This window comes from Aphanomyces invadans (assembly GCF_000520115.1).
Source record: "Aphanomyces invadans strain NJM9701 unplaced genomic scaffold supercont1.2, whole genome shotgun sequence".
In the NCBI taxonomy this organism is placed as follows: Eukaryota; Oomycota; class Saprolegniomycetes; order Saprolegniales; family Verrucalvaceae; genus Aphanomyces; species Aphanomyces invadans.
This window is the reverse complement of record NW_008580147.1, coordinates 357,695-382,323: the sequence shown is the minus strand read 5'-3', so window position 1 is coordinate 382,323 and position 24,629 is coordinate 357,695. Positions and strand designations below refer to the sequence as shown.

Here is a 24,629-nt window from a genome sequence, read left to right as displayed (position 1 = left end):
GAAACGTTTCCATGTGTAACCGACACGAAATATTACATGCTTGTGAGTGGTGGTGGAAGCGCACGCCCGATCCATTCAGGTTGCTAGTTTGTCAGCGGGCCAAGAAGTCGGCGGGGTCGGTGCACCTCGTGGGGGCGAAGGAATGTTGAGTCCCCGGGCGAATCCCTCGTACAAGTATGTCTTCGACCACAGCAAAATGGAGATTGACCTGACTCGACTACACATGAACTCGACGGATCGCCAGTTCGGCGTTGCGAGCAGCCACCTCATGCAAACGTACTACACAAACGACGAAGACGACGCGATGCTGCATGATGCGGCCACCCAGCGAAACATAACTAATGAAAACCAAGACCAACAACCCATCGTGGTCACTCCAATCGATCGGGAAACGGAAATCGACACGAGGTGCGCCACGCAAGCCGCGACCACGTCAAGACCCACACTGCATTCGCTCCGTTGCACATTTCGATACACACGTCGTCACACCGATAGTACCGCGAGAGCTGCTAGCAACCCACCATTGCTCGCCTCTTGCGTCGTGGAGCTCCCCGAAGTCGATTCGCGCGTCGAGATCTCCCACCCCATCGCCAAAACACGCCACAAACACTGCCCCCGACCGCCCCCATCAGGTGCCAAATGGCCCAATAACCTCAACATGAAAAGCTTTCGAGGAAAGAACCCATCACCATCCAGCGAGTACTGGACCTCGTCGGAGAGAATCTCGACCAAAGCCACCAAACGGCGACCACGACTGACCGTCACCAAACCAGACGCCCCGCCGAACGTGTCGCACCCCGTAGACGCCACAGTCAACCAAACCAACGACGTGTCATTGCCACCGTCGCTAGCAGCCCCAGCGACACCAGCGACAGAGCATGGAAGCGCCAGTCGACGTTTGCATGCAACTCGGGACAAGCCGTCCATGGAGCTCTGCCGCCCCGAAGTTGATTCAACTAGCTTCCATGTTCCTTACTCCAATCCAAACGAGGACACGAAGTTGCTTGGAAGTCGCTTCACACAATCTGCGCTGACTCCATCGCAACCCTTGTCTGCCATCCCAGCGCCGACCTCAGCCCTTGGCATGGCCCTATCGAACCAGTACATCGAAGAAGATCACGCGTTGACGAATGGCATTATTCGTGCCGACCAAGCATCTCTGAAGGTCCCAGTTGAGATGAAGGCATTGCCGCGAAGGCCCCCATGTCGAGACCCCTCCACCCACATGACGACATCCAAACCCACCACTTCGACAAGGGCCACCCCTAAGCCCACCACCGCAACGAGCGCCACCCCCTGTCCCAACCCACAACATGTGCGGCGAGAACTCGTGCGAGTCCAAGCAACTCCATCGTACGGGGCGTCCACTGCGTTGTCGTCCATCCGTCAAAAGCAAACCGTCCACGAGTTTATGATGCGACGGAAAGGTTGGCCGATTCTGTAACGCAACTAAGACTCTATAAATACCTCGCGCATCGAAGGCGCAGCATCAAGCACTGAGGGGGCGACCGAGGTCATGCAGCCGCTGTTGGCACCCCAAGGCGAGCGTGCAACGCTGCAGCACCACGAAATTCCCGTCGTGCCAACTAACAAACCGAAAGGCCAGCAGCCCCCTTCGCGGCCAGTGCACACCAAGCCGTCGCACTTGGCAAGCCCACAACCCATCGTGACCTCGGCGATGTACAGGATGGAGCCACCTCCATCGTTCCTCAAGCATTCATGCCAGCTGACGACCCCATCCGAAGCGAAAGCACACACGTCACTGCCCTGCCCACGCGATGAGTACAAGAACAATCCTGCTGCATCTTGTGACGCGCAGGTGCCGTCGACGTTTGTCGGGGCAACCCTCCCGACTGTCAACCGCCCCGACGGGGCGGATAACAGTAGGGGGGGTTCCAAAGGCAGCACAAAGAAATTTACTCCCCGAAATGGCCCACCGACAGGAAATGTTGCCCACTTCCGCCTCACAAAGCAATCGCCGTCGACGATGGCAGTCCTGCAAATGACGAAACCCAGCATATTAAATACCCCCGCAATCCACCGACCATTACGGTGGAGTCGAAGGGACGACGGCAATCAGTTCCACAGCATCGTGCAGGGCGGGCGGCCCCCGTCTCGATCCTTCCCAAGCCAGCATCCCGTCCATGTGCCAAGTGCACCCCCCCTTGTTCCAAAGACTCCTTCGCGAGGGGTGCGCGGAGGCGGTGAAATGAACTTGAGTAATCAAGAAGACTCGGGGCCCATATCCACGCTCCATCGCAAGCCGAGCATGAGCGACTTGGAACTTGTCAGCTTTGGCGAGATCTCATCCAAAGTGGTGTTTCGAACCAAGTGTAGCGAAAGCGGGGGGAGCTGGAGGGACCCCGAAGTCGCCGTATTTCAAGCCGACTTTGGCTCATGGACCCATTCGGACGACTGCAGGGTTGAGTAGGGCATGGCCAGGTTTGCAGTATAACGTGATGTCTGTACAAACTCCATCTTGTGGAGACGGCTGTTCAAGGTGCTGCGGCGCATGGAGGTGATGACCAAAGCCATCTACGTGCATCACCCACGCTCCTAAACGCATCCTCACCCGACTGAGTCGCAACGCTCGGGGCTGGCAGCATGATAGTTGGAATTCTCCGCAATTGCACGATGGACATCGTGGCAATCAATTGGGGAGGTTGGTTGGACATGAGCTATTTTAAGGAGTTGTTGGCGGCATCTCGGGCCGCCAACGGCGATGGTTGATGTGGACTTAGCTCAGGCTGCTCTCAACGCAATGCACATGCGAGATCCCGACGGAGGTGACGCCGGCACACACCACCTCGATGCTGACAGCGTGTTCGACCCGACGGACCGGAGGTTTGGCATTGAAAGCAGCAACCTCCTGCAAGAGTACTACCCAAGAACACATCAGGTCGATCCCCCGCGGAAACCCACGATCGACTTGTTTGACTTGCCGTTTGGACTGCCGTCCCCGGTCTCATCCACTACTCCACGGAGTGTAGCCCCGCGGGCGCGAGCGAAGAGCGCCCATCCAAGCACTCGGCCGCAATCGCAGCAGGTTGTGGCGCACCTCACAATTCGTCGATTGCTCACCACAAATTCCTCAGGTCCGCGAGATGGCTGTCCATTTGCTCGTGCCGTTCGAAAACAACTTGGACGCTTCATTAACCACAACCAGCTTTACGACGCCGTCGTCGTCAGCTCTGCCACCGCGAAAAGCTAGCGACCTCGCACCCCCCGACGTCAAGTCCAAGAAACCAGCTATACTCGAGCCGGCCATTACCCCAACTCCGCGTCCGCCTCAGAGGAACCAGCTCCGTCCAAGCACAGGAGGGACCAAGCGACGACCGATCAAGCTAAACAGCGACTTAGTGTGGTCTTCATCGAAGTGCATCAACACACTTGAGCACCGTCGCCCCAAAGTCGCGCCGCCTCTTCCTGCCAAACAACCAGGAACAGCAAGAGGTTTCAAGCAATCGCTGCTTGTCCATCTTGTCCCACACGTGAACTCTGATATGGTTCTAACTGTCGGCCAGGCGTCCACGAAGGTAAAGGAGGACGCACTGCCGATCAGAACGCACTTGGTGCCACCTGCAAAGATTACACTTGAGACTTCGTCCGCAATAACGCCGCAGCTCGCACGACACCCACAGCTTCGGCCGGCCAGTGCCGATGCAACTCGCGTGACCTCGACAACAAAAATCCTCACAAAGCATCGACGAGAATTGCATCAGCGCATCCTCACTCATCGCTCAGTCGTGGAAAGGCCGCAAGACGTGTCCTCGAAGAACCAACTCCTCAAGATGTACTGCGTGCTGGATGAATACCACGATGGCAAGTTTGTCAAGCGGCTCAAGCAAAAGCCTGAGATACCGATGCAGAAGAAACCTGCGCACCGAAACAAGTCGTCAAGACTGAACAAGGAAACTTCCACCGCCGCGCCGCATATTTATTTGTCCAACCAAGAGAGTGCCAAGTGACGGCGCGCGTCGCGGCGGTCGCAGGTCGTCGCATTTGTTGTTGAAGTGGTTGGAAGAGATGTCCGGATAAATTGGTCCCAAGAACTCTTCTCCAGTGCACTTCGGACTTGAAACATGTATGCTCCTCGATGACATGCAATAAAATTCGAATAAAAGAAAGGCAACCATCCGGATAGCGTCGCTTGAACCAATGGCACAAAGACCGATTGAGCAAGTCATTGCCGCCGGCATCGTCGTCGCAGCACCATGTACGGGACGTGGGGTAACAAGAAGAAGACACTGGACAGCACGGCGCCGTTCCGCTATTCAGTTGTGAAGGGAGACACGCTAAGCAGCATCGCGCGCAAGACCAAACAGGGCGAGCAGAAGATCCGGGAGCTGAACCCCATGGTGTTTTGCGGCAAGAACACGACAGTGTACCCAGGCCAAGAACTGATCGTGGATGAACCGTTAGCAGTGTCGTTGCCGCCCCCACCAGAGCTCATCGACCACGGTTGGGGTCAAATGCACGTGGTGCGGTCGGGCGATACAATCAAGAGCATTGCTCTCGAGTACAACACAACGGAAGAATTCATCCGCAGCGACAATCGCCAGTACTTTCCTCAAGGCGAACGAGGCATCCTTTTCCCAGGGCAAATGCTGCATATTCGTGTCGTGAACACGTTGCAAACCGACGAACGTGTGGATCGACCTGGCGACATTGTTCATGTGGTCGCTGCCGACGACACGTTCGAGTCCGTTGCAGCGACATACCACACGACCCGCGCGCGCATCGTGCTCAAGAACAAGTCGACATTCCCCATCGGACAGAAGCCTCGACTGGAGCCTGGGATGTCGCTGATCGTCGGACACAACTCGGAGATTGAAGACCGACTCAAGCGCATTGGTGAAGTCAAACTGACCAAGCAGATCCACGAAGTCGCGTACGGAGAAACCCCCGAGAGCATTTGCGAGCTCTATGGCATGACAATGGATGAAATGCGCGAGTACAACCGCGCATACTTTCCCAAAGGGTACCGTGGCGACATTCGACCGTCGTACAAGTTGGTCGTGAAGCGGCAGGACTCGACCACCTCCTTTGACAACCAAGCAGAGGATGTGGTGGATTCGCCCGTGGCGAAAGCCGCGACGAAGAAGGACAAGAAGCGGTCGAAAAAATCATCCAAACACCACACGACCAACCAAGACACTGATAGCAACCACGCCAGCGACACCGAGTAACCATATTAATCGAATTCTACATCACGAAAATATTGCTCACGGCGTCACGGCGGCCTCACCAGAGTCGAGCTGGTGAAGGAGGTGGCTCACCTGCTTCATGTGCTGCCGCTTGGCTTGCCGCTCTTTCTCCATCTACGTCCTTCCCATGAGACGAGAGCACCAAGCACCTTGACACAACCTGTTGCAGCAACACCTTCATTTCGTTTTCCGTGGTTTGGACTCGCAACTCGTGGTCACGGATGCTTCGGTGGAGCTGTCGGTTCTGGTCATGCAGCGTCCGATACCGAGCCTCCATCGCCCCGCATTTGGCTTCCCATTGACTGGCTTCATGCTTATGGGCTTGGGCGGTTGCTTGGGCCGCTTTGATTGCTACTTCGTGCTGCAACAAGACTGTTATAACGCCTGAGCAACACACGGTCGCCACGAACCTCGTCTTGCAGTGCTTCCAGGCGCTCGCGGGCGATTTCGTCTTGCTTCGTGATGGTTTTCCGCATGCTATGCATCTCCTTCTCAATGTACTCGAGCGCGTGAACCTTGGCGTCGAGTTCGTCTTGAAGCGCCTCCCACTGATCCAATTTGTCTGCGTTGGCTTGCACCCGATGTATGTCTCTCTCCATATCGTGCTGCCGGACAAGGCTTTCGTCTAGCGCTTGTTCCAAGTCGCGTATCTGCTCTTGGAGGTCTTCGTGGTCACGTCGATGGGCGTCATTATCCCTTCGAAGTGCCATGATTTGCTGTGCCTGGTCATCCAGCATGATATTTTTCACTTGGAGCGTTGCGGTCGCTTCACTCAGCTGTCGTTGGAGGTCCTCCACTGCCTTGGCCACATCTCTCGCTTGGTGCAGCTCGGTCTCTAGCGCCGTCGTGTGAGTTCGGGCAGCATCTAGGGCCTCCTCCAATTCTTCAATCGTCGCCTGGTGCTCTCGAATGCTGTGCTGACAGGACTCTTCAATTTGAGCAAGCTTCTTGTCGACCCCTTGCAGCTGGCATAACCGTTTGTCAGGTTGTGCTGGGCTGTATTGGCAATCAAGACCTGCGACGTGAGCTCCGACACACGACCTTTCAACGAGGCTTCGGACTGAAGGATCGCTCGATTCTTGGCCTCCGATTGCTTAGCTTCCGCCACCGCGCCCTACATGACTCGTTCGTTTCACGGCAGACGATGGTGGGACGTACTTGATACGCTTGGGTGAGTTGCTTGAGTTTCAAGATGGACTCGGATTGTTTCAGTCGAAACTCCATCTCCACTTCGTGCAAGGACATGCGGAACTGCCGCTGGACAAGCACTTCTTGCACCTTCCACTCCTTTTCGCGGCGACTGAGCTCCTCCTGGTGCCGATGCACGACTTTATCCAATTCGGACCCTTTCAAAAATGCTTCATGGCGTAGGCTCGACACCTCCACGTGCACGTGAGATGGTTGCGATGGTTCCTGCGGTCGCACTACACAACGCCACCAACCTCTTTTTCTTTAGCAGCGTATTTTGCATACGCGTCTTCAAGCGTGTATTTGAGTTCCTACGGATCAAGCCGCATTGTCAAGGCCACGAAGTCACACCGAATGGCGTGCCTGCATGTCGGCCTTCAGTTGTCGAATTTGAGATGTGCTCTACCCGGTAATCCCATGACCTCTCTCGCCACTCGGATCAAACACCAACCTCGTCCTGTTTGGCTTGTGCAGCCGTCGCCACCTCGCGCACTCGAGAGTCGGCTTCGTCCTTGGCTTCTTTTAATGCCAACTCCAGAGTTGAGATTTGCCTCTACATAATGACACGTTCGTAACGTGCCAGTTCAGCGTACCGACATATTATTCTTGTCGGACCTTCCACTTGTCGTCGTTGTTACGGATCTGCACTTGCAGAGACTCCACCCGGCGCATGGACTCTGCGAGGGCCGCCTTGGCTTCGTCGCACTCGTCAACTTTCGCTGTCAGCTTCTCCCGATCTGTTGCTGCTAGTTGCTTTAGCAGGGCGACCGCTCCTTGTACCTCCTTCAGTTCCTTGGCCATCGCGTCGTGGTCGAGGGAAGAGGCGGATTTCTCGGCCGTGAGCTGGACCGCCCGCGTTTCAGCTCGCTTGGCTCTGTCCACGGCCTCTTGGAGGTTGGTTCGAAGTGTCTGTTCCGTCGAGTCGTCCGAGATGCACTGCACGCCTCGATTCGTGGTGTACACGTCACATTGAGTTGCCGCGTCGGCCATGGCATGCATATCAACCTGGCACACCGCGTCCTTTGCTTGCGATGGCACGGCGAAGGTCTCTTCGGCCTCTTCGTCGTCGTATTCACTTTCTTCTTGTAGTTGGGAGGGTCCTTGATGCCCTCGCCGTTTCTTTGTCTCAGCAATGCCGGAGATGGGCGGTCGTCGTTGCTCGAGGGATTGTCGGTGCATGTTTCGAAGGTTGGACGTGGCTTGATGGATCTCCGAATCGATTTCATCCATGAACGACACGTCGTCCCGGGTCTGGTGCCGCTCGTGTTGCGACTCGAGCAGGCGCAGACGAGCATCCAAGACAGACCACTCACGTCCCTACGGGCATTCCCTTAGATCTCGGCAAAAGTCACTCGACTTACGCTAGTGATGGATGATGCCGCCTCGTGCTGCGCTGGGTCCTCGACAATCGATTTGAGCGGGGTTTGTCGATATAGCTTGGCGACGCTGGAGTACTTGGGCATAGCGAGCGCTGCAATTTCTCGTAAGACGGTCACATCTTCGCCATCGAGAGTTTCCAGGGTCGAGATTCTGTCCAAGAGCATCCCAGGGTACCCTGGCGTTGCGCACACGGGATTTGACTGGCCTTTTGTAATGGTTTGAAGGCGCAACACGCGCATTGTCTACGGAAGCTATGTGATGGTGATGGACGTGGTCGAGTGACAAACCTGCAAATAAAATACAGGAGACAGCGCAGACAAGTCGGCGATCTGGTTGTCACGGAGGTCCAAGATTTCCAAAGATGGAAACTTTAGCGGATCGATAAAGCCGTCCAGCGCAGAGAGACTGCATGATCCATGTTGGCTGAGTCAAAGAAGCATTCGAGTCGAACGTGCCTGTTGTAAGCAAGGGACAGTTCTCGCAACGCCGGCAAAACGGGAAACCCAAGTGTGGTTGTGATGCTGCACCATTAAAGGGTCACGAACATACTCGCGAAGGCACATACCGATTCGCTGACAGGTTTAGCACGCATAGATGGACCAACCCACGCAACGCCGCAAAGGATGGAGACTACTGAGTATGGGTATGCATGATCTGCAAATGGAAGAATAAGTCAGTACCTCGATCCAGTTAGACGACAGAGAGAGCTCCTTGAGGCTACGTGAAGTCGGTCATTCTGAGCATGAGCAGTGTCGTTCATGGAAGCACGATCCACGCACTTGACGAAACGTTGTAGTCCGTCCATCGTGCGAATGCAGTTCCCATGCAAATTGAGCACTTGTACAGCATTGTCGTTGTTTTCCTACGTCCAACGAGGCGAGTGATGCCACGCATTCGTCGCCGTGCATCGTACTGGAATGTCAACGGCGATCGAGAAGATGTTCTTGTTCACATGGCTTTGACACGCCATCGAGGTCAAGTTCAAATTCGGAGATTGGTGATTTTCAGTAATTTTAATTCCAGGAATTTCAAGCTGGAATATTTTAAAATACTCTTGTTTGCCATGTGATTGAGATTTAACAGACACTACAGAATTATATTTTGTAGTTTTGACAGGGTGTATATTAAATAAACCTCTATAACTCAATAGGTTGTGGGCATATGCAATCTAAGAGAAACGGTGCGAACTCCACACAAAGAGCGCAGCATCAACATGAGCGAATCGCTGTATGATGAGTTCGGCAACTATATCGGGCCCGACCTCGATGATGACTCGGAGAGCGAGGAATCCGAGAAGCAGGAAGAGTCAGAGAAGGACGAGGACTCCGATGACGACGATAGAGACCGAGCACAGCCGGATTCCTCGTATCCAGGTCAATCCTCCACCGCACTGCAAACGTATCGTGAAGAGGACCATCGCATTGTGTTGCACGAAGATAAACAGTACTACCCTGATGCAGAAGAAGTATTTGGCGACGCGGAAGTGTTGGTGATGGAGGAAGATGCCCAGGCGATTGAAACCCCGTTGGTCGCCCCTGTCAAGGTGAAAGCGTTTTCGTCGCTAGAGAAAGAGCCTGTCAAGACGACGTATTCAAACGAATTTCTTGCATCGCTCATGGATTATCCGTCCATGATACGCAACGTGTGTGTGATCGGTGACCTTCACGCCGGCAAGACCTTATACCTCGACTTGCTGGTTGAGTCTACCCACGTGAACAAGTGGAAGGACCAGCAAAAGGACACGACCAAGCGCATGATGGCGGTAGATCTTGAACGGCGCTACACGGACAGTCGCGCCGACGAGCAGGCCCGCAAGGTTAGCATCAAGTCCACCCCCGTGTCGCTTGTTCTGCCGTCGTCGCGAGGCAAGTCGTATGTGATGAACGTCCTCGACTGTCCCGGGCACGTCAACTTCTCGGACGAAAGCACGGCCGCGATGCAGGTGTCGGACGGGGTCATCTTGATGGTGGATGTCGTTGAAGGGGTCATGATGCATGTAAGGATTGTCACCCGTTGTCGTCACATGACCTAGTGTGGACATCGTATGATCCCTCTAGACGGAGAGCCTCGTGAAAGCTGCGCTGTCGGCCAAGCTCCCCCTCTTGTTGATCGTGAACAAGGTGGACCGTTTGATCATCGAGCTCAAGCTGCCGCCCCACGACGCGTACTTTAAGCTGCTGCACACGATTGAAGAAGTGAATCGACTGGTTGAGGTGCACACGCCCCTGGGCGACAAGTTCAAGCGACTCTCCCCCGAGTTGGGCAACGTCTTGTTTGCGTCAGCCCAGCACGGATGGTGCTTTTCGTTGGAGTCGTTTTCACAGGTTCGACCATGTTAATGCTGCACGCATCAACGTCCTAGTAGTTGTACGCGCAACGGCAGCACGGCATCAACCCCGCCGAATTAGCCAAGCGACTTTGGGGAGATTTGTACTACACCCCCGGGACCCGCACCTTCAAATCCAAAGTGGTATGTGCGAATTTGTGGCGCTACTTGCCCATCGTGCAACCTAGCCATATGAAGGCGCCCACCGATCGTTTGTGCAATTCATCTTGGAGCCGATCTACAAAATCTACGCGCAAGTGCGGTCAAATTTTGAATCGTAAGCGACGGAGTTGAACGTGCTCGCCATAGGTATTGGGTGAAGAGGTACAAGTGTTGGCCAAGACGTTGCGAAGCCTTGGGCTGCGCGTGACCCGGGAAGACCTACACTTGAACCCTCGCCCGCTGCTCAAGCTCGTGCTGTCTCAGTTTGTCGGTCGATCGTCCAATTCCTTTGTCGACCTCGTGAGTCGGTTCATTCCGTCGCCGATGGAAACGGCGGAAGCCAAGGTCCGCGCTCTGTACACTGAAAACCCCGACTCGACTGTTGGCAAGGCCATGCTTGCGTGCGACCCGATGGGGCCATTGATGATCAACATTGTGAAGTTGTACTCGTCGTCGGACGGCACGACGTTTAGCGCGTTTGGTCGCGTCTACTCGGGCTCCGTGTCGGCGGGCCAGCGTGTGAAGGTGCTCGGTGAGAGCTACAGCCCCGACGATGACGAGGACATGGTTGTGCGCACGGTTGAAAGCGTTAGCATCAGCCAAGGCCGATACAAAGTGGACGTGAATCGCATTGTCGCGGGCAACTGGGTCATGCTCGATGGCGTCGACGGCAGCATCACAAAAAGCGCGACGATCACGGACGCGTCGGAAGATTTGCTACAAGATGATCGCGTGGGTATTTTCCAACCCATTTCCAAGCGATTTGGAACGAGCGCGGTCGTCAAGCTCGCTGTGGAACCGTTGAACCCGTCCGAGCTGCCCAAAATGTTGGAAGGGCTTCGTAAGGTCAGCAAGAGCTACCCCCTCGTGACAACGAAAGTGGAAGAGTCGGGTGAACACGTCATTTTGTGCACTGGCGAGCTCGCTGCTGACTGCATCTTGCACGACTTGCGTAAAATGTACTCGGAAATCGAAGTCAAAGTCGCCGACCCCGTCGCGTGCTTCAGCGAAACAGTTGTGGAGACGTCCTCCGTTCAGTACGTGGATGTATTCGTGCGAACTCTCTCCATGGAGTCGATGACACAAGCTCGTGTGCAGGTGCTTTGCCGAGACCCCCAACCAAAAAAACAAACTGACCATGATTGCTGAACCGTTGGACGTGGGGCTCGCCAAAGACATCGAGTCGGGCGTGGTCAACTTGAACGTAGGTCGTGCCAAGCGTCGTCATGACGACTGACGTGTATGATGCGGGTGTAGTGGCCCAAGAAGGACGTGGCAGAGTTCTTCCAAAACAAGTACCAGTGGGACGTGTTGGCAGCGCGATCCGTGTGGGCATTTGGACCGGACAGTACAGGGCCAAACGTGTTGATTGACGACACGCTGCCGTCGGAAGTGAACAAAAAGTCCCTCAACAGCATCAAGAACTCGATCGTGCAAGGTGCGCCACACTGTGGTGCGGCTCGATCTCTCACCATGCAAAACAGGCTTTCAATGGGGGTGCCGTGAAGGTCCGTTGTGCGACGAACCGATTCGAAACACCAAGTTCAAGATTTTACACGCGTCCATGGCGAATGAACCGATTCACCGCGCGGGCGGGCAAATCATCCCAACGTCCCGGCGAGTCGTGTACTCGTCGTTCTTGACTGCCACGCCCCGTGTACGAGAGAATGCGCTTGTCTTGTGTCGTTCCTTCGCGTCATGATGTGTTGATCGTGGTAGTTACTCGAGCCGATTTTCGCCTTGGAAATTCAGTGCCCGGCCGACACCGTGTCGACGCTGTACCAAGTGCTGACCCGTCGTCGAGGCCATATCACGCACGACGCCCCCAAGGCCGGGTCGCCCATGTACACCGTGCGTGGTTTCTTGCCCGTGATCGAATCGTTTGGGTTTGAGACGGACCTTCGCGTGTTCACCCAAGGCCACGCGTTTTGCACACAAACGTTTGACCACTGGGCGTTGGTGCCAGGTACGAATTGCCTGCGTCTTGGTGATGGTGGGTGCCTCACAGGGCATGGGGCAGGCGACCCGTTGGACACAACGATCATCTTGCGTCCGCTCGAACCTTCGCCGGTGCAAGCATTAGCGCGGGAATTCATGGTCAAGGCGCGCCGTCGAAAGGGGCTGAGCGAAGAAGTGAACGTATCCAAGTTCTTTGACGACCCCATGCTCCATGAACTGGCCAAGCAAGACATGGATGTCGAGAATCTCATGTAGCACTCTGGCATTAGCCTCGTGACGCCACGCGAATAGCGAATACCAGTCCACTTGTACCTCGTTCATGGGTCCTGCCATTCGTGACGAACGGTCTTGACGGCTCATGCTGCTGTCTTTGGACGCTGGCACACCTTACGTTGCGGTGACTCCAATTCAACGGACGCAACAAAGAATGAAGCGGCAAACAACCAGCATGCAGCGGCAAAGGTGGTTGCAGTCTCAACCAGGCGAGCGTGCATCCATTGTCGATTCTGTGGCACGTTGGCGATCAAGGCTGACCTGACTCGCCGATGGGATTGTTGTTTGCGGGGGACATCGTTCGAAGGGGTGAGATGTCCCAACCACCGCCGATACGTCCCTCGAGAATGAGTGCACGTGTAGCAATTCTTGGAAAGTCACGGCTCCAACAAGCCACGGCTGTCTTGACATGAAAGAGTGGGGTGCAGTGGGGTGAGCGGTGGTACCCCTCGAGTCAACGAAGTAGGTTCTGTTGCAAGTGCTCTCAAGGATCGTGTCTTTGGCATAGAAAGGGAGGAAAAAAGTGTCGTTCGTGCGAATCACGCGCCGCTGCCAGTCCGAGTGGTTGGCGGCTAGGATGTCCGGACTGGCCGGTGAATCGCACCGACAAAACAATTTGAATTTGCTGTGGCGCAGCAACGCCTAGACCACTGTCTACATGCTTGTGACGGTCGACCAAAGGCGCAGCATCGTCCCTTCACGACCGTCATCGAACGAGTGCCATCGTGACCCTGCTCATTCAACATCGAGCACAAATACGACGACGACTATCACGGCAGGAAGCTCTCTTTCTCCCCACCAACGGCCACGACAGACGTCAATGAAGTCTCCGACGCATGCGCCTTCGCGAGAACGACATGCCTCAATATTAGCCAGTCCAAATGACCACACCCCCTCCAATCTTTTTTTCGACCCAAGCATGGCGTGTGCACGTCCCATCGTGGATGACACAATGGAATTTTCGAAGGCTGCACGAAGCATCCCCTGAATAGAGGGCTGCGCTTTGACGACGGAGGCGACTCCAAAAGGTTCCTGGATGCGGCACGACTCGGAAGAAGTGGAGGTGGCGTACTGCAAATTTGCCGGGTGCTCAAACGCCAGCAGGTCGAGAGGATTGTGTCGCAACCACGGAGGCAGCAGGTGTCGCCGACTTGACGGGTGGCACAACTTTATCTTGCGCAAAGCGCTGTGCGACAACCATGGAGGCTTCGAGTATTGCATCGTGCCGGAATGCAACAAGATCGCTCTCCAGGGGTGCACGTGCCGCACGCATACGATCAGTCCAAGCGTTCACCAACAGAGTAGTTCGCGATCGGCAGTGTCCTTCAATTGGGGCAGGAGAATGGCTGTGGTGCCTGCAACGCACCTCACGACATTGTTCGTTCCGTCCTTCGAACTCGGATCGCGTCGCGTGCTTCATGCAGTGTACTACGTCGTGTTCACCCTAAAGCTGTCCAAGACGTGCTCGGAATTGACTCAGGCCCACACACAAGATTTCTCGACGAATCCGGTGGCGGTGAGTTGGAACTGAAGGCGTCACTGGAGCGATGTCGTTCAAACAACCGATAGGAACGTCGATGCATGGCTCCAACAAGCCAAATTGGTTGGTTGGTGTTTCGAGTGGACAGCGGTTGACCTCAGTCGGCCGGATCGCGAGAGAATTCCTTCTTCATGGGCAGGGGCATCCGCCGTTTCAGTTGTTCGAACGTTCGGTGTTCTGCGGGTCGATGCCGTTCAACAGATCAAACGAGTCGGTACATTGAAAAGACTTGCGCCAAATACACACCGGCCTCGGTCTTGACTGCGCCGTCATCCTTCCGCCGCTTTGGTCAAGCACAGCGCGACGATTCTGACCGAACTTGGGATAAATAATAAATAAATGCATGAATGATGTATAAACGAATGCTGAATTGGTTGATTTGGCCCAATGGCCCGCCGGATAATTCGGTCGGCAGAGGCATGTTTGGATCCGTTCCGGAGCCAAGGCAATGGAGGAGCCTCACGCGTTCAAGGATGGAGGCAGCTTGACCGGCGTAGAGGTGGCAGGTCTTGTAGCTGTGCCGCTTGCAAGCCTCGTCGCAATGGTACTCCTTCTCCGTGTTGTCTTCAAGCCCAACGATGAGCCGAATTCACGAAAGTCGCCGAATTACGGCGCCGTTTCTCATGCTGTCGACGCGGAAGAGGACGACATGATATATGCGGGTCAAGTTGCAGCCAACTACACCGCACCATGGACCGCGACTTTTGACTTGGTGTTCCTTCTGAGCATGCTAGCATCGTTCGTTGCGTTGATCGTGTCCACAAGGTTCGCTCGACCCGACCTGTGGACCAACGCACAGTTTTGGCAGGGACTGGCCATCCAACTTGCCGGGATACTGGCTGTGTCGACGGTCGGAGGCCTCATATGTCGCGGGTTTGGAATTATCAACGATGAAGGGTATCTCCTGACAACGATCAGTGCCTCGTTCAAGGTCTGTCATGCGAGATGATGGGGATATTGTTCACGTCCTGTAGGTCAATTACACTCGAAAATGCCACCACTTGGCTGCGTATATCCTTCCGCTACTGAATCCTTGGTCCATCGTGGATGGTGACACCACGCAGCTACCGTTGTTGTGGTCGTATTTCTCCATCTTGGTGTCTTTTGTGCTGCTCGTCAAACCCCTGCGCGAGAGATTCGTGTGGTGCATGATCCAGTTCAACGGCCACGATCGACCTGACGATAGGCCGCACACACTCAAGTGGCTTGTCGTTGGCAACGTCGTGCCTGGTTTTGTTCTCGTCGTGCTTTTGCATGCACTACTCGGCAATCGCCACATCCTCGTCGTCATCGTGGCCATTGCACTCATCGGAGACGCTTTGGCCGAGCTAGTTGGTAACGCGCCCAAGTTGCATCGTGCGGAAGGTGAAATCGTGCTGTAGGCGTCAACTGGGGCCGTCACAAATACGTCGCCAGTTCGTTTTGGTCGACGAGGTGGTCGATGCGGTCGTGGGAAGGTAGTGCGGCCGTGTACGTGACCTCCATTGTCCTACTCGCTTTGGGGTACGACGGCTGCATGATGATGAGTTCATGATCTGACTGGATTTGCTGTAGCTATCGCACGTTTTACTCCATGCTGCAAGTGTGGGTGGCGATGGCAGTCGTGCCGCCCCTGGTGACGTACACCGAGGCCGTGGCACCTCGCACGTTGGATACACCCGCGTTAGTGGCCGTCACAGGCGGCCTCGTGTTTGGAATCCTGCACTTGGTGCCCTAGAACAAAACCAGTTCTTCATCATCTTGGCCGATTACTGTTTGCCTGCAGACTGGTGTGGATGCACGGCGCGGCAGTCGACGGGTTTGCATATGCCGCCAGGCATGCCATGTGGTCAGGGGTGAACGGGACAGTAAACACGCTTTGCACTTGGTCCAGGTCGAGCCAAGGGTGGCGAAGCAGCGACGTGGCACTAGGCCTGTCGGCTGCGCGAACATTCAAGCAGGTCGCGACGAACGACCTGGCGGTGGCAGACACCTGTTGGTGGGAAGGCATCGAGTAGTCCCCTGCGCGGATCTTGTCCTCGAGAACCGACATAAACTTGGATTCAAATGGAACGTGGCCGGTTAGCAGCACATACACACACACGCCGAGCGCCCAAATGTCGACTTTCGACGTGTAGGGGACGTCTTTGTTGAAGACTTCGGGGGCCATGAATGGCCCCGTGCCACACAACCCCACCATGGGTTGGCTCGATTTATTTCCTGCGTCGTCGGTGCCTTGGATATGGGCGATGCCAAAATCCACAACTTTCAAGTGGTCGCCGTCGTCCAAAAGCAAATTTTCAGGCTTCAGGTCGCGGTGCGTGATGCCACGGCTGTGCATTTCGGCAAGGACCTCCACGAGCTCACGCACGAGTTGGCGAATCGTGTGCTCATTGATGGAGTTGCGAGCACACAGTGCTGGGACGAGTTGCCCTCCACGAACATACGACGTGACGAGGGCGACGGTGTTGTCGTCTTGGTACACCGCAAATAACGTCAGCACTCGAGGGTGGGCTCGCAGCTGGGACAACGCACGGAGCTCGCACTGCAAAGCGTCGACTCGACTGGGTGTGCTCAAGTACGCTGTTTGAATCACTTTCACAGCAACGATCGACTTGGGGTCAACCTTGGACTGCGCGCGGTACACGCGGCAGGTTTTTCCGTCGCCCACGACATGCAGCAGATCGTAGTCCTCTTCGACAGAGCGACGTGTGATGGCGACGATGTCGTCCTCTTCCCGCCGCCGCCGACTGCAACACGCCAACCGTTTGCACAGACGGTGCATCTTACTCCTCTTGGACAGTCAGGTGAGTAACAAGTTTGGGAATGGCTGTGGGGCATTCCCATGGGACAAATTCATGGATCCTGAAAGGTCGCGGGTTTGTCCCGTATTCTAATTATATCGCTGTCACCTTGATTGACTTGTCGCAGTCCGACCGCAGTCGGCGACAGTGGCCGGGCAAGGACAAGCGCTGGCGTCGTCGGGGAAAGCGGCCGCGCAATGGACAGCACGTCCCACTTGCCACCGATCCTGTCCGAGACATCCAAGCTGTTTGTCGCGTCAACGAAAGCGACCAAGTACAAGGACAATGTCCACTGCTTGACCGCGCGCAACCGACCCAAACCTGAGCTCGTGATGCATCGCACCAAGCCCAAAGTGTTTGCCCCGTTCATCACGCAGAGCCTCAACCACGCCCAGCACGAGACACTGAAGGAGGTGCTGCATGCGTACGAAGTCGACACGACTCACCACTGTTTGCGGTGTGTTGCCGATGCTCTATCGTATAACCTGCCTATCGTTGACTGCTTGACGCATATAGACCTGTTGATCGACTGTACTGGTACTTCGAACTGCTGGAACAACTAGCTAGCCAAGTATCCCCCATCCAGGCACTCCTGCGTCAGGTGCATGTGCCTCGTTCGTCTGTGTCCCAATTCATCGCGATGCGACATGGAGTAGGTTCAAAAAGTGCTCTGCGAAGCTGTCTACGACAGCTCTATGCTGCAAAAGCCTCAGGCCACCCGGGGCAACGAGTATGCAGTTTTGGTACATCAAGTCGAGTACAGCCATGTCGACTCGGAGCTGGAGCAGCTCCAGGCCCAGCTAAAGACAGAGGTAAGCCGCCATGAGAAGAGCTATGACCCCACCTTCGGACGTTGACGCATAGCGTGCTAGACGACTCACTACAAGTCCCAAACGGAAGAGCTCGAGTCCCTCAAAGTATAGCGCCGACGCTTCACGTGCTTTGACAAATCCGCCATTCACGTCGTTCGTAGAAACTCCTGCAAAAGGCGAAAGCGACCCAAGATAAGATGGAGGTTGAGTTGAACACGAAACCTCTCGAACTCATGGGGTCGACATGGAGCAGGAAGAGTTAGCTGTGCATGCCGATTTTCTGCAACGGGACGAAGACCTGTACGAGCACTTGGTCGGGGATGAGCTAGCGCTGGACCGGAAGGCTTCGCTCCATCGGTTGCAGCTCGTCGAGGCAAAGTCCATGCTGCAAGCCGTGACGCAAAAAGCCGACGCCATGCGAGACGGCTTTCGCGAAACAATGTGCGATTTGCATGAAAAGGAAAGAGAGAAAAAGCGCAAGGAAGAAGCGACGCAGACCATCAAAGACCTGCAGTGCGGTGCGGCGACGCCATCCCATCCTGCATGCCGCTCAAGCGAACGCGTAGAGTACACCAAACTCGTAGACGAGAGCGAGTCCATGTCGCGAGACATCGAAAGGCTCGAGAGTCAATTGAAAGCAGATCAACAAGTCGTCGTGGACAAGCGGGTAACGGGGGTAATGCGGAGCAGACCACCTTCATCGCGTGGTGCAGGTGAATCTGGAGGAGGCGGAAGCCGAGTTTGCTGAGGTCTCGGCCAACTCGGCAGACTTGCAGCGAACCCACACGCCCAGGCCCAAGTGGGACGTCATTCTTCGTGCGCTACCGGAAGTCGCGTACGTCGATCCAGCCCACCAAGGGCCCCCAAAGACCGCCGAGAAGGTGTAGTCATTCTCCAAACTGACACTCGATGACATCGTGTCAGGCTCGACACAAGAAAAGGGCACCGCTGGGGCGGACGCAAGCATTTGTCAAGGAAATGTGCCACTGGCTCCAACGGATTCATGGCGACTGCGGCATGAGTTTGCAGCTTGCTCGGGTGTGTGTGAGAATTTCGCGGTCGTTTCTACGTCGTGACACTGGCGGTAGCTCGCAAATGAATCGGAGGCTGCGCGACTGGAGCTGAGCACGCTGCAAGCACAGATGGAGCAGTTGACACGGCGGCAAAAGAAGCAAATCCTAGCGATTCCAGGGGGTGCTGCTGCTGGTCTCCCGAGCTTGGCGACGGTGGCGAAAACCGTGGCAGCGGCCACAAAATTGCTCGGGACGGCCACAGCATTCCCATCTGAATCTGCAACCTTGGTGCCTTCCGTAGCCGCTCCAAAAGACTTTATCACTGCACTTGGCACCACCCCTGAAGTAGGGACAATCCATCGAATCACGCAAGCACTGTTGTTAACGTGGTTGTGTGTTGTAGGTGCCCCAGTTCCTGCGGCATACGGGGCGCGTACGGAATCGCCACATGGCTAAGACCGAACTCGAGGTGACATGAAGCAATTCCATTCAAAGGACGTAAAGCCTGCGTAGAGGATCATTCGGACAGTCTGGAGCGGGAAGAAAGCCAAGGAAACGCACATGGGCATCAAAATCCCTCTCGTACGAAGCATCAATTACGCGCTTTCGTCGTGACACCGACGATGGGGGCAGGAGGAGTACTTGTACGAAGTTCTCAAGACCAAGTTTGGCATCCAAACCATCATTGCCGAGTGGGGCTACAACATTTTACATGGTAACGCACACCTGCGCAATGTCTCCATCAGCTCATGGGGCCGTCGTCGGGATAGGTCTGAAAGCGTTCTCGTGGGACAGCGAAGTGGAGCTCTTTTTCCTGTGCCTCACCGGAGCCGTGTCCGAAGCCATTCATGACGACCAGGAGCTCCTCTTGGACGAGTGCCGGAATCTCCTTGTGAGACGAAGGCCTGACGCCCCTCCATGTCTTACCTGCACGCCATAGCTTCGACTGAACGACACGTACCACGACGTCACGTTAAAACGCGAGCCAAAACGCGTTTACTTGGTACGTCTGATGCGCTCGTGTGCTGACTTGACCATCGACGGCAAGAATGACGTGATGGCGACCCTGCACAACTTTTTCCCGATGAAGACACCACTGCAACTCAAGAGTATTGAGCGCGAGCTGCTGCGAGAAACCAAGTTGAAAGACAAGTCGGTGCAAGGCATGGCGGGGGAAACTCTCGTTGCCATCGACGACCTCCTCCCAACCAAACTGAAGAAGGCCCATCGCGGGTACTTCGTCAAGATTCTTCGCACACAGCACTTCAAAGAGATCCAAGACTACCTGGCGCTGCTGGACCGGTACATTCTGCCGTTGCTTTCTTGTGTGGTAACGCCATGGCACAGAAAAATTCGGGAGGCTGACCTGCACGGATGCGGGCGCGTCGAGATTAACGAGATCAAAGCTGTACGTGCCCAAACTCATCACACTGTAAGCAGGTTTGTGTAGGCCATGCAATCGATTGACGTTACTGTCACTGACACATGGCTGGCTGAATGCATCTCGCGAGGCATTCCCAAGCGGCTGGTCGGCCAAATGGACATGTCGAGCGTCGTCGAGTATCGTGTGTTCTTCAAGGTACATCAGTCCTTTCCTACCTCCTTGTCCAGATATGGATGTCTCTACACGTGGCGCCCGTTGTGCTAGAAAATGAACCTCAAGCTCATGAAGCACAGCCTCAACTTTTACCCGAAGGCCCAGGTGGCGTCCATCCACTCGGCGCCGCCGACAGCACCATGATCGTCACGACCAGCCAACGGCCGTGCTTCGTTTGGAAAGGTTCAAATTCCACCAATCAGAGCACTTGGTTTTGAATATGTGTTATCCGGAATAATCGAGAAATTCAAAACCATCCTTACCAACCGCATGGAGTTGGCATTTAACAATCACTTTGATTCTTCGGGAATTGGCCATAACCGGACTTCCGAGGGGGGTGGTCCAGTCGGCCCAGTCAGTTTCGAGCATCACACGTAGCAGTCAGTCGTCATGCAAGCGATGCAGGCGCTCTTGGCGGTGTCCAACACCAAGCAGTGGCCCGAGAACATCATCAACGACCCAGATATCTTATCGCTCGACGTCAATGGCGAGTACGTAGTCTGCAAGATCTGTAGCGAGATCGACAAGGCCCGTGAAGGCTCTCGAATTGTTCGAATGAACGGCCCGTACCGGACAGCGGCGTGGGATCGTCACAAAATGCGCAACATGGCTCATCGAAAACCAGGTGACCCGCCTCTTCCCTTGCTTCCGTCGTCCGGAATAATAAAACGCCGAAAGAAGAAAGCCGACGGTACAGAAGCCGACGAGGATGCGCCCATTGCCAAGTCTATCAGCCGCAAGAAGAAACACAAGTCCGAGTTGAACACGACATTGAGCGTCGACTTGGTCGGCACGTGCCCCGGTGCGATCCCATTTGAGAAGGCCACCCTCGTCCAGAAGCACTTGCGTGCCTTCCAAATGTTTTACATTCCATCGCCGGTGTTTTCAATCCACTATGACGACACGAAGAAGTGGTTCCAGGTCCACTCGCGGTATTGCGCCAAGGAATTGGTACTGAATCGGCGCGCTGACCGCGGCCAAGCGTGTGAAGCTTGCTATCAACTCTTCACGGATCGCCAGCGCTTAATGTGGAAGCGCGTGACCAACACGGAGGGTTTACTGGCCACGATTGAAGCACTGCGGTCGACAAACCACTCGGACATCGACGCGAACGTCATCTCGAAGTTCCTCCAGACCAAATCGTCACTCTACAACACACGCGGCCTTGCGCTTCGGAAAGCCGCCAAGCTCGCCGTCGAGTACATTGTGGAGCGCCGCCGCCTGATCGAAGACATCGATTTGCTCGTGATTCCGCTGGCGCATAATTAGCTCTATGTGGAGTGGTTGATCGATTTAAATATTAGTTTGTTTATTCAAACACACGGCGAAGCCACTGGGACATAGCATTCACGTCTTTCATTTCGCTGGCACTGAAGCCGTGCACGTTGGGTGGGCGCTGGCGCTTGGCGTTGGTTTCATCGCCACCGCCGCTGCTGCCCGTCGCAGCATTGGTCGGCGAAAAGAGGCCGTATGGAGGAGGCGCGGCGCCGCCTTGAAGGCTTGGAGCCGCGCTGTCTGACGTCGTGTCTAGTGTACGCTTGATGGCCATGACGAGGATGGAAGTCCACGTGTGGTGAGATTTCGCTAAATAAGGAAGGGCGCCGTTGGATCGTGGACGGTAAAGTTGGTACAACGGTCGACGGTTTCACCGGTCGCACTGTCGCCGCCGTTTGCCAACAACTTACCGAGGTCATGGTGCGGGCGGAAAGCAATGACGAGCGTGGATGGGTGTGCCATCTCTGCACCAAGATCAACCGTACGGACGAGTCATTCAAATGCGTGTGCTGTGGACGCCCGCGAGACTACGTCACCAAGAGTGTTGCTAACCCCAACGTCGCCAAGGACCTGATGCTGCATGGGGATCTTTCCACCGTCACACGTCCCGAGCAAGTTCACGCGATGGTGCGCGATGGCGTGCTGGCTAACACGACAAGCATGGTAAGTTCGTCGGTGCTTTCAATGCCCATCCAGTGCATCAGAGGCGTTGCAAATTGGCCTGGTAGGATGGACTGACAGGCTTGCACTGCGCCGCACTCCATGGCCAAGCTGCCATCGTGCGTGCGCTTCTCCAAGAAGGAGCCGACATCGAGCGCCCTGCGCCGGTAAGGTCCATCCGCAACGTTCTACAATAGGCCATTGTGATGTAGGACGGCCGAAGGGCAATCCACTTTGCGGCCGAGTCTGGCGACGCCCCAACAGTTCAAGAGCTCTTGTCGTGGAAAGCCCAAGTCAATGTCCAGTCAACTGTGATGCTTGATCGTTTGCACTCTTGCCCTGACGGAGGGATAGGCACATGGATGGACGCCGCTGCACGTTGCTTGTTCAAGAGGTCACGCGGGCGTCGTTGAAGTGCTCATGCGCGGTGGCGCCACCGCCACCATCTCCACTGTCCATGTACGTTCCAACCATCTCTCGTTGTCCTTGTGTGACACCTCACCTGTAGATGCACCAAACGCCACTGCACTTTGCAGGTTCGATTTTTCAAAACGAGTCGCCACTTCGTTTGACCCGCTTGCCTGCAGCTGAGCTGGGCCACGTCAAGTGTGTGGAAGTGCTGCTCCAACACTCGGACGAGGTTTTGCTCAAGTGCGTCGACCGAAGCGGCGCGACTGCCATCCAAGTCGCCCAGTTTGCCCATCAAGCAGTGGTGTACGAGCTGTTGTACCTTCATCAAAGCGACAGCGTGCTCCACGATCGCATGCTCGACATGCTCTTGACCACCACGGGCAGTGCTCCACTCGTGTTGAGATAGCATGGTCTCCTTCCTGGTGAAAAAACTCAATTCACTACGGCTTCAACGCCGTCACTACGTAATCGTAACCGAACTCAAACGACCCGTCCTTCGTTGCGTCCACAGCTTGCTTGTCCAAGTTCGCCAAGTAACTCTCCATGCTCTTGGCCACGCTCTGGTCCAAGAAGAGCGACAGCTTGTTGCGACCGACGGCAATTTGCCGCATGATCATCGACGCCGAGTACTTGTTCGCGAACGTCGTGTGGGACTCCACGTAAAAACCTGCTTGCACAGCTTGACGCAAGATCCAATCCAAAGGAAATTCGCGGTACGGGCGGTGGCCGGCTAGAAGAATGCATGCATCGCGCACGCGTTGCATCTCGAGCACGAGCTTCTCCTGGTTACTTTTCGTCTTGGACGGGTCCAAGCTCATCATGATGGGTTGCAAACCGACAATGTATAGTCGGCCGCCGTCAGCTACATGGGGAAAGAGGCGGTGAAAGATCTGGTCTTGGTAGTACGGTGCGTGGCCTTCGATGGCTCCCACGAGGTAGTCCGCAATGACCACGTCAAACACTTGGCCTTCCAAGAAGGAGGGATTGTTCCAATTCCCTGCGAGGATTTCGATGTGCTTTTCGGGGAACGTCTTGCGCAGTGATACCGAGCGCGCTATGTCGCCCGTGACCGCCACGATCGAATCAATGGGGAGCGACTTGAGCCAGTTCAACGAATGGTCGCCTGTGCCTGCATCCAGCACTCGTCCCCATGATGTAGCACAATTGGGGGCGTGGCGCTCTTGCTCCTTGAGCTCAATGGACCGAAACAAGCGATCGGTCGTGGCCATGGCGGTCGGAGCTGTGCACACGCTTCGCGAGATCGCCCAAGAGGTGCTCACATAATTTGCCACCAATGCAAGCCCCACTTTGCCTCCCGTCATTGGCCCAAAAAGACCCATGTTTGCCCCACCTCGGAAATCTTCGACTGCCAACTTCGAATTGTTTTTTTGCGATTTCACAACGACATCATATCCATGGATGTGTTTCAACGGGACGATAGTTATCCCGATAGTTGGTGTTTTCATGGATTCGGACAATAGCAGGGCCAATGCGTTCCAGCGACAACTGTCCAAAATTCTGTCACCGAATATAATCACGCACGCCAGATAAACCCTTAAACTTCGATTGTAAATACATTAATTCAAATCAAAATCGGAGACCGCAAGCCATGACACGCTGCGCCGACCTGGCTGCGTGCAGTCTGTACAAGGGCTCCAACCAAATGAATCGTCAACAACTCGACAGGGAGACGAAGGAGAAGCACGACGGTGAGCAGCTTGCATCCGTCAAGCTCTACCTTGCAATGTTGTGGCCTCCAACGCTCCAACTGGAGATAATATCGAAGCAAGGTGAACCCACACGTTGGCCACGACGTTGGCTGGTGAACGGTTGACAAACATTTTTTCGAGAATATGGCTGTGCCACATCCGGATATGTAAAAAGAACACGGCTGGGTATTTTTGGTCGAAAGGGCAACCAATAAAATTGTGGGACATGTCAGTGAAAATGCATGGAAATATTTTACCGGATTCCAAACCCACCCCTCGATTCCAAACATCCATGGAAATGCTTGGCTATTGTTAGCATTATTATCCGGACGAC

General features: G+C 55.1%; 14 protein-coding genes across 26 annotated transcripts; 10 read left to right on the top strand and 4 right to left on the bottom strand.

Annotated features, from left to right (window-relative positions):
- Window positions 1-39: 39 nt before the first annotated feature.
- On the top strand, window positions 40-1,444 carry H310_00956 (hypothetical protein; the record flags this gene model as incomplete). Its single annotated transcript, XM_008863941.1, has 1 exon — window positions 40-1,444. Exon 1 carries the CDS (start codon window positions 143-145, stop codon window positions 1,442-1,444), a length of 1,302 nt encoding a protein of 433 aa, XP_008862163.1. The 5' UTR covers window positions 40-142.
- Window positions 1,445-1,516: 72 nt separating this feature from the next.
- H310_00955 (hypothetical protein) lies at window positions 1,517-2,431 on the top strand (the record flags this gene model as incomplete). The annotated part of the gene is made up of 1 exon (XM_008863940.1): window positions 1,517-2,431. One exon carries the CDS (start codon window positions 1,517-1,519, stop codon window positions 2,429-2,431), a length of 915 nt encoding a protein of 304 aa, XP_008862162.1.
- Window positions 2,432-2,686: 255 nt separating this feature from the next.
- On the top strand, window positions 2,687-4,073 carry H310_00954 (hypothetical protein). The gene is made up of 2 exons (XM_008863939.1): window positions 2,687-3,046; window positions 3,096-4,073. Exons 1-2 carry the CDS (start codon window positions 2,723-2,725, stop codon window positions 3,966-3,968), a joined length of 1,197 nt encoding a protein of 398 aa, XP_008862161.1. The 5' UTR covers window positions 2,687-2,722; the 3' UTR covers window positions 3,969-4,073.
- A 100-nt stretch (window positions 4,074-4,173) lies between these two features.
- H310_00953 (hypothetical protein) lies at window positions 4,174-5,217 on the top strand. Its single transcript, XM_008863938.1, has one exon. It carries the CDS (start codon window positions 4,215-4,217, stop codon window positions 5,187-5,189), a length of 975 nt encoding a protein of 324 aa, XP_008862160.1. The 5' UTR covers window positions 4,174-4,214; the 3' UTR covers window positions 5,190-5,217.
- Window positions 5,162-8,758, bottom strand: H310_00952 (hypothetical protein). The gene is made up of 16 exons (XM_008863937.1): window positions 8,689-8,758; window positions 8,555-8,637; window positions 8,456-8,492; window positions 8,341-8,405; window positions 8,231-8,296; window positions 8,063-8,180; window positions 7,757-8,017; window positions 7,011-7,712; window positions 6,847-6,948; window positions 6,759-6,797; window positions 6,650-6,706; window positions 6,366-6,587; window positions 6,223-6,321; window positions 5,618-6,172; window positions 5,368-5,568; window positions 5,162-5,321 (listed from the first exon to the last, which is right to left on the bottom strand). The coding sequence occupies exons 1-16, from the start codon at window positions 8,743-8,745 to the stop codon at window positions 5,226-5,228; spliced, it is 2,760 nt and encodes a 919-aa protein (XP_008862159.1). The 5' UTR covers window positions 8,746-8,758; the 3' UTR covers window positions 5,162-5,225.
- Window positions 8,759-8,956: 198 nt separating this feature from the next.
- H310_00951 (hypothetical protein) lies at window positions 8,957-12,525 on the top strand. Its single transcript, XM_008863936.1, has 10 exons — window positions 8,957-9,771; window positions 9,833-10,099; window positions 10,141-10,245; window positions 10,290-10,358; window positions 10,411-11,300; window positions 11,362-11,467; window positions 11,521-11,701; window positions 11,748-11,920; window positions 11,983-12,229; window positions 12,284-12,525. Exons 1-10 carry the CDS (start codon window positions 8,989-8,991, stop codon window positions 12,475-12,477), a joined length of 3,015 nt encoding a protein of 1,004 aa, XP_008862158.1. The 5' UTR covers window positions 8,957-8,988; the 3' UTR covers window positions 12,478-12,525.
- Window positions 12,526-13,341: 816 nt separating this feature from the next.
- Window positions 13,342-14,214, top strand: H310_00950 (hypothetical protein). The gene has a single exon (XM_008863935.1). It carries the CDS (start codon window positions 13,532-13,534, stop codon window positions 14,024-14,026), a length of 495 nt encoding a protein of 164 aa, XP_008862157.1. The 5' UTR covers window positions 13,342-13,531; the 3' UTR covers window positions 14,027-14,214.
- Window positions 14,215-14,455: 241 nt separating this feature from the next.
- On the top strand, window positions 14,456-16,827 carry H310_00948 (hypothetical protein). Of its 4 annotated transcripts, XM_008863930.1 has the most exons (4): window positions 14,456-14,966; window positions 15,010-15,370; window positions 15,418-15,538; window positions 15,590-16,827. In XM_008863930.1, the coding sequence occupies exons 1-4, from the start codon at window positions 14,484-14,486 to the stop codon at window positions 15,750-15,752; spliced, it is 1,128 nt and encodes a 375-aa protein (XP_008862152.1). In that variant the 5' UTR covers window positions 14,456-14,483; the 3' UTR covers window positions 15,753-16,827. The 4 variants fall into 4 exon arrangements, with proteins under 4 accessions (XP_008862152.1, XP_008862153.1, XP_008862155.1 ...); XM_008863931.1 differs by having other exon boundaries at window positions 15,418-16,827; XM_008863933.1 differs by having other exon boundaries at window positions 15,010-15,538.
- On the bottom strand, window positions 15,544-16,822 carry H310_00949 (CAMK protein kinase). The gene has a single exon (XM_008863934.1). The coding sequence runs from the start codon at window positions 16,797-16,799 to the stop codon at window positions 15,771-15,773; it is 1,029 nt and encodes a 342-aa protein (XP_008862156.1). The 5' UTR covers window positions 16,800-16,822; the 3' UTR covers window positions 15,544-15,770.
- A 92-nt stretch (window positions 16,828-16,919) lies between the features above and the next one.
- Window positions 16,920-20,506, top strand: H310_00947 (hypothetical protein). 10 transcript variants are annotated; one of them, XM_008863929.1, is made up of 19 exons: window positions 16,920-17,275; window positions 17,335-17,419; window positions 17,475-17,630; window positions 17,691-17,735; window positions 17,792-17,833; window positions 17,884-18,148; window positions 18,197-18,297; window positions 18,344-18,511; window positions 18,555-18,668; window positions 18,719-18,988; window positions 19,047-19,112; window positions 19,157-19,225; window positions 19,277-19,358; window positions 19,414-19,535; window positions 19,584-19,646; window positions 19,692-19,945; window positions 19,991-20,051; window positions 20,094-20,222; window positions 20,292-20,506. In XM_008863929.1, the coding sequence occupies exons 1-19, from the start codon at window positions 17,016-17,018 to the stop codon at window positions 20,382-20,384; spliced, it is 2,445 nt and encodes an 814-aa protein (XP_008862151.1). In that variant the 5' UTR covers window positions 16,920-17,015; the 3' UTR covers window positions 20,385-20,506. The 10 variants fall into 10 exon arrangements, with proteins under 10 accessions (XP_008862151.1, XP_008862148.1, XP_008862147.1 ...); XM_008863926.1 differs by having other exon boundaries at window positions 20,094-20,506; XM_008863925.1 differs by having other exon boundaries at window positions 19,991-20,222.
- A 54-nt stretch (window positions 20,507-20,560) lies between these two features.
- H310_00946 (hypothetical protein) lies at window positions 20,561-21,577 on the top strand. The gene has a single exon (XM_008863919.1). It carries the CDS (start codon window positions 20,631-20,633, stop codon window positions 21,507-21,509), a length of 879 nt encoding a protein of 292 aa, XP_008862141.1. The 5' UTR covers window positions 20,561-20,630; the 3' UTR covers window positions 21,510-21,577.
- Window positions 21,515-23,993, top strand: H310_00943 (hypothetical protein). The gene is made up of 6 exons (XM_008863916.1): window positions 21,515-22,178; window positions 22,244-22,342; window positions 22,388-22,486; window positions 22,530-22,634; window positions 22,684-22,711; window positions 22,763-23,993. The coding sequence occupies exons 1-6, from the start codon at window positions 21,933-21,935 to the stop codon at window positions 22,990-22,992; spliced, it is 807 nt and encodes a 268-aa protein (XP_008862138.1). The 5' UTR covers window positions 21,515-21,932; the 3' UTR covers window positions 22,993-23,993.
- Window positions 21,517-21,868, bottom strand: H310_00945 (hypothetical protein). Its single transcript, XM_008863918.1, has one exon. It carries the CDS (start codon window positions 21,787-21,789, stop codon window positions 21,550-21,552), a length of 240 nt encoding a protein of 79 aa, XP_008862140.1. The 5' UTR covers window positions 21,790-21,868; the 3' UTR covers window positions 21,517-21,549.
- On the bottom strand, window positions 22,942-23,942 carry H310_00944 (hypothetical protein). The gene has a single exon (XM_008863917.1). It carries the CDS (start codon window positions 23,924-23,926, stop codon window positions 23,027-23,029), a length of 900 nt encoding a protein of 299 aa, XP_008862139.1. The 5' UTR covers window positions 23,927-23,942; the 3' UTR covers window positions 22,942-23,026.
- Window positions 23,994-24,629: the final 636 nt, after the last annotated feature.